The 6,694-nt window shown below is 44.8% G+C and overlaps 1 protein-coding gene across 1 annotated transcript in view; it reads right to left on the bottom strand.

The window, feature by feature from the left end:
• Nucleotides 1-42: 42 nt before the first annotated feature.
• Gipc2 (GIPC PDZ domain containing family member 2) overlaps nucleotides 43-6,694 on the bottom strand; it is a 72,838-nt gene continuing 66,186 nt past the window's right edge. The window contains exon 6 of the mRNA XM_021158210.3: nucleotides 43-497. Within this exon, the coding sequence (XP_021013869.1) occupies nucleotides 349-497 (149 nt within the window). The 3' untranslated portion in view covers nucleotides 43-348. The remainder of the gene's footprint in view (nucleotides 498-6,694) is intronic.

Below are 6,694 nucleotides of genomic sequence, written 5' to 3'. Positions count from 1 at the left end.
TGGTCATAAACATGCAAGATGTTGAAGAAAAATACCCACAAAGCTGTTGTAATCAAGTATTTTATGTGGAAAGAGCCGTGGGTACAAACAGGGACCAAAATCACCTATGTATCCTCTAAAAATTTTAAAGCTTTTGAACAAATATTAAAATGGATCACACTTTAATTTACCTTAAACACACTATATAAGAAACTATATTAAACATCATCCATAAATCAAAATTACATTTTGAAGACTGTATCTCATACACAGGAAACTAAAGTAGAGTTCATAACAGTATCGAAGACTCCGGAGAAGGCTGCCTGCAGAAGAACTGTGGTCATCTCTGCAGGAACACGGGCCACGCCATCATCTTCCTTGTTTCACGTCACTGATGGCTCCCCATACGTCGAACAGGAACTCATCAGGAAAGGCAAAGTCTCCCAGAGTCTCGTCAAGAGCGACAGCAAACTCATCTGGGTTGCTCTTGTCTTTCCCAGCTTCAAACATGGTTGTAGCTGTCAACGATAATGTTTAAGAATCCATGAGCCATGAATTAGCATCAGAGGACTGATAAAATGTTAGCAGGACCATGACTTCTTACCCCAAAGCAACACACACACTTTCACTCACCAAGGGCCAGGGATTGATTTCGTTATCTGTCCTCTGTACCAGGTGTGCAGCTGTCACCAACCTGAGAGCCCGTCAGTTAGTTGTTTGGGGTTTTTGTTTTGTTCTTTTTGTCTGGTGGGGCCTGTGTGTGTGTGTGTGTGTGTGTGTGTGTGTGTGCCAGAATGCAACCTCAAATGCTGTCCGTTCCCTGAAACATTCCCCACCTCTTTTTGAGAACAGGCCTCTTGTTGGCCTAGAGCTTGTTGGCCTAGAGTTAGACTGTACTGTAATCTAGCCAGCTCCAGGAATCCTCCTGTCTCTGCTGCCCCAACATTAAGCTTTAAAGCACACACCACCACATCTAATATTTTCACATGGGCCCTGTGGATAAAACTTGTGCCGAGCCCTCTCCTCATCTGGATGGGTGAAGACACTGTGAGTAACCCCATGGCTAACCTCACCAAGAAAGTCAGTGCGTGCACACAGCTCATCTCCCGCAGTGATTGAGAGTCTGTGTCCCTCCCCTCCCCCAGCCCCCACCACATGGAGCCAATGCTCTCCTCACCAGAGGAACAGTTTACAGCTTGCCACACAGCACTTTGAATTCTGTGACATTTTTCTTTAGCAACTTCTAGCTTAGGGTCGAAAATTAGGATGGGTCTGTAATCTGCCTTCCCTAGGAAGTTACTTAAACCCCGTGTTCTGTGTCTCAGAAACAGCGTCTGTCAGTACACATCTCCTAAAAACTTCCCCCAGGAACTAGACGCCCATGGAATCCACCCTACATGTTTGCTCAGCCCCTTATAAGCACTAACAACCGAGAAGATTTTTTTAATACCATACATATTACAACTAAGTGCTGACCTCTTGTGGCCACTCTGAGACTCTTTTTATGTTCCTACCACCACAAAATTTTGACCAAAATACTGTTTCCATTAAGTGTGTAAATATTTAAACAAGTTTTAGGTATAAAAATTAACATATTTCTTATCATCTTTACATGTGTATATGTATATGAACATATATGCATGTGTATATATGTGTGTGTATATGTATGCATATGTAGATGCTCTACCTATAAGCTTCACCCTCACCCTACATGTTTTAAAAAATATTTTATTTACCTATTGTTTTCATGTGTGGGGTATTTTTTTGCCTGCATGTATGTCTATGCACCGTGTGCATGCAGTATACGTAGTGCCTGTGGAGGCCAGAAGAGGGTGGTATATCCCCTGGATGTTACAGATGGTTGTGAGATGTCAGGTCCTCTGAAAGAGCAGCCAGTGCTCTTAATTGATGAACAATCTCTCCAGCCCCTACTAGGCCCTTTTTAATAGAAATCTACTCCAGACTCCATTGACTTAGAAGGGGCTCTCCACACCGTACACTGTTTCACTGACCAATGAAAGGAACCCAAGCAAGAAAGATGTCCTTCACTATGAAACATCATTAGTATATATATACCTTCGTAACCAGCTACAAAAGGAATCGAGGGAAAAATAACTTAGGAACTACCATTCAAATCGCCTTCCCACGTATTTCTGCCTTTTAATAGGATAAATTTCTAAATTCTGAAGCTGACAGAATTAGTTTCAAAATCCTATATTGGTATCAGAAGACACTGTAGGTCCACAGGCAGTTAGCTGTTGCCTTAAAGCTTCCAGAAGGAACTGTAAGGCGTGTCCTTGAGTTAGATCAGTCCAGGGGACTCAGCATCTGCCAGAATCTCAAGGTACTCCGTGATAGCTTGGCTGGTTGAAACTCACCCCTCAGAGCTTAACTTTACAGCCACCGAAGTACATTCATCCTACAAAGACTCTTATGTAGTTGGGTGTGGTGGTGAAGCATGTTGATCTCTGAGTTTGAGGCCAGCCTGGTCTACAGAGCAAGTTCCAGGACAGCCAGGGCTACACAGAGAAACTCTATGTGGAAAAGCCAAAGTAGGGGAGGGAGGAGGATTGAAGGAAGGGAGAAGGAGAGAGAGGGAGAGAGAGATTCTGAAAGCAAAGAATGCTGGAAATGCAGGTATCAGTCTCGCTTGTCTGTTACATTAGTCTCGCATTTCTGAAGCATATTTCATGCTAATTGTATCTGAACAACAGAAATTCCTAATTTAACAACAGCTGGCATTCTTCAAATATTGCTTTCCTTCCTCTTTGCCTCCCTAAGTGACTGATCACATCACTAACCATGTATGATGACAATGGCTTTGTGTCAATCAAAGGAATCTGCTACAGGCACTTAATTAAACTGACAAGGGACCACCGGGTGATTTCAATTAAATTTTTAGAATATTTAGTGGTCTTAATTTCTGAGAGCAAGAGAAAATTCATTTTTTAAGGTTCTTTTTCAAATTACATTTATTTCTCCATTGTGTGTTGTTGTTGTTGTGTGTGTGCGTGTGTGTGTGTGAGTATATGTGTGTCTGTGTATGTGTGTGTAACAGTATGTGTGTTGGGTCTGTGTGTGTCTGTGTGTGTATGAGTATATGTGTGTGTGTGTCCACTTAATTTCTGAGAGCAAGAGAAAATTCATTTTTTAAGGTTCTTTTTCAAATTACATTTATTTCTCCATTGTGTGTTGTTGTTGTTGTGTGTGTGCGTGTGTGTGTGTGAGTATGTGTGTGTCTGTGTATGTGTGTGTAACAGTATGTGTGTTGGGTCTGTGTGTGTATGAGTATATGTGTGTGTGTGTCCACAAGTTCATGTACTAGGCTCAGTGAGCAACAAAAGGCCTTTACCTAATAGGCCATTTTATTGACCCAGAAAATTCATCTTTAAAGACTTGTGTCTTAAATTCACTTATAATCACTTGTACTATTATCCAACATTCTGCTGTACTATATTTGTATTTTCTGAGATTTAATTTGTAGGGCTTGAGAGACGACTCATCTATTAAGAACACTCGCTCTTGTAGAGGACACAGGTCAGTCTCCAGCGTTGCCATGGTGGCTCACAATCATCCATAACTCCAGTTCCTGGGGATCTGACCCCTCTTCCGACCTCCGAAGGCACCAGGCATGCACGCACGTGGTGCACATACATACATACAGGCAAAACACTCACACACATTAGCAAAGTCATTGTTTTATTGGGAGGAGCTGGAGAGTTGGCTCAGCAGTTAAGAGCATTCAGGTTCCATTCCCAGCCCCCCAGGAGACAGCTCCCAACCGCCTGCAGTCCCAGTTCTGTGAGCTACCATGGTCTCATTAGGCTTCCATAAGCACCAGGACTTATTGTACCTCTGCATAATTAAATACGTGTGTCGGGGAAAGTGCAAAGCCCATGGAGGCCAGAAGAGAGTATCAGACCCTCTGGAGCTGGAGCTACAGTGGCTACGAGTCACTCCCCGTGGGTACCAGGAAACCATCTCATCCTCTGAGCTGCTGAGCCTGAAACTCACAGAGAGCCACCTGCCTCTGCCTCCTGAGTGCTGGCATTAAAAGCATGCACCATTTTTAAGCAGTACAGTATGATGTTTCTATGTGTTTGTGTTTACACTACAGAATAACTAAATCTGTACTGACTGACTTTATGTCAACTTCACACAAGCTGCATTTACCTGAAAGGAGAGAACCTTAGTTGAAGAAATCCCTCCATGAGATCCAGTTCTGAGGTATTTTCTTAATTAGTGACTGATGGGGAGGGTCTAGCCCATTGTGGGTGGTGCCATCCCTGGGCTGGTGGTCTTGGGTCCTATAAGAAAGCAGTCTGAACAAGCCATGGGGAGCAAGCCAGTAAGCAGCACCCCTCCATGACCTCTGCATCAGCTCTTGACTCCTGCTTCCTGCCCTGTTTGAGTTCCTGTCCTGACTTCCTTTGATAATGAGCACTAATGTTTAAGTGTAAGCCAAATAAATCCCCCTGCCCCCAACACCTAAAAAAAATCATGCACACGGTACCTGACACATTCCTTTTTTTTTTTTCCAAAACTTTACCTGACACATTCCTTTTTTTTTTTCCAAAACTTTAATTTTCTTGTCGAATTTCTCTTATTTGACTGGCCTTCTTTTCTACACTCAAGATTCATTTTCTTACTTCATTTGTCTGCTTTTATGTTTCTTGTGTGTTGTCCCTGATCATCGTATAAGTACGCTCTTAAATCCTTTGTCTGACATTTTACCCAGTTTAGTTAGTATTTTTAAACTCAATTGTTGAAGATTTATGGTCTTTTGACAAGCTGAAGAGTCGTGCCGCCTTGCTTTTTGCATTTCTGGTGTTTCTGTGCTGTGAGATGTGCATCTTTTGGTTGTACACCGCATCCATTTTATCTGGCTTTTAATGAGCAGCCAGTTCTTAAGGTTCAGTTGCCAGCACCTCTCAGAGAGGAGAAAACAAATTACTAAAATATCAACTGCAGGGAACCCAGCAAGACGCAGCGGTACACTTAGATTAAAACCTCGTCATACATCACTACCTATCATAAACTGACAGGGACAGAGCTGTCCCTGGGAGGTGAGGTTAACATTATTTAAGGTTAGTACAGAGACAGGAATGAGAAAATAAAGCGGAGAGGAGAGGGGGGAGCCGGAAGAGGTCCCAGGTTACGGAAACATAGAATAAATCAGAGTGCTAAGGAGAAAGCTGAAAGAAAATGAAAGTCAAAGGGAGGTCACCCAGTCATGAAAAATACATAAACAATATCATAGAAATAATATAATCATGAGAGCTTTGGAAATAAGATAAAGTAACAATATACCGAAAGCATGGTTAAAAAGAAAACTGAAGACAAGGGCTACCAAAACAGGTGGCATGCTACACTGGCTTCTCCTGGGTCCTGTAAGCCTGGGGTGAGTCAGTGTCTGTGAGCCAGAGGCAGCTGGATGTGTAGGCTCTTGTCTTTCTTACAGTTGATGCCCTTGTTGTGCCAGTGTGGGTCACAAGTCAGCCATAGCCCCCCTCCCCACCCCATCTTCCCTTCTGCTAACAACCTACAGCTCTGCCTTCTGTGGGGGTAGGCGCGGGGGGGGGGGGGGATGGGGTCTGCTGTGCTCTCAAACCTCTCAGTTCTAACACCACGGAGTGACTAATGTGGGAGTGTCTGAGGGAGTGTCTCTCAGTTAGGGGTGAGGTCTGTGCAGGCCAACCTGACTGAACCTTTAAAATCCTCTAAGCCTTAAATGCCCTGAGGGGTTGGAGAGGCAGCAGGTGCCAAGTGACTCAGTGCAACCAGAGTTCTCAGTCCCTATGGCAGCCACGGGTGGCTCAGAGTTGATCAACCTTCAGGCATCAGGTTCAGGACCATGAGGCTGCAAATTCATTCTAGGATGATGAGGCTCATGCCCAGACACTGAGGGTGAGGCCACATTATCCTCCCAGTCTCTGTCCCACTACGTCCTCTGGCTATATGTCATGCCCAAGATGTACTGGGTTGACTTCAGGCTCCCTGGGAGTTAGAGCGTGAGCCTATGCTCGCGAATAGATGCAACAGCCTGGGAGAAATCAGGCCACATCCTGCTGCAGCCAGCCCCTTGGAACCAAGAACAGGTACCTGCTGAGACAGATAGAGCAAGCCCATCCACCCACTGCAACTGCAAGACAAGTCAATGGCCGTGACTGGTGCCTGTCTCCACAACAGGTGTACCGGGTGTCTGATGCTCTGATCCGGAATGAATGCTGAAGGTCCTGTTCCCCAATTGGTTCTCGGGGAACAGTAAAGATGCAAGTAGCCAATGGCTGAGCAGAAGAGGCGGGGCTTCCAGTTTCCCTGTAGGCAGGCTAGCTGACACAGGAAGAGGAAAGAAATTCACCATGGGAGAAAGGGCCACCGGCCATGTGAGATCTCTGGTGGAATGGCCACTGGACACTTCCCCTACTGGACCTCGGGTAGCAGGTGGGAGATTAGAAAGTCAACTAAGCTCAGAGCAGATTTCGGGCGCTGAGCTAGGACTAAAGGTAACTGAGCAACTAAACTGAAAAAAGATTTAGCGTGATGAGCTGGAGGTGAAAAGAAGGGCACAATTGCTGAGAGAGGCTTAGAAGAGCCCGCCACTGAGCAAATAGCATATTAAAAATAAGGGGTGTGTGTGGGTGGGTGGGTGTGTGTGTGTTTCATCCTCGGATCCAGGGTGGCTCCTGGGTGACGGCTGGTAGCACAGTCCGCC

Source organism: Mus caroli, unplaced genomic scaffold, assembly GCF_978045245.1.
Source record: "Mus caroli unplaced genomic scaffold, Mus_caroli_1 scaffold_3, whole genome shotgun sequence".
Lineage (NCBI taxonomy): Eukaryota > Metazoa > Chordata > Mammalia > Rodentia > Muridae > Mus > Mus caroli.
This window is presented reverse-complemented; position numbering and strand designations above follow the sequence as displayed.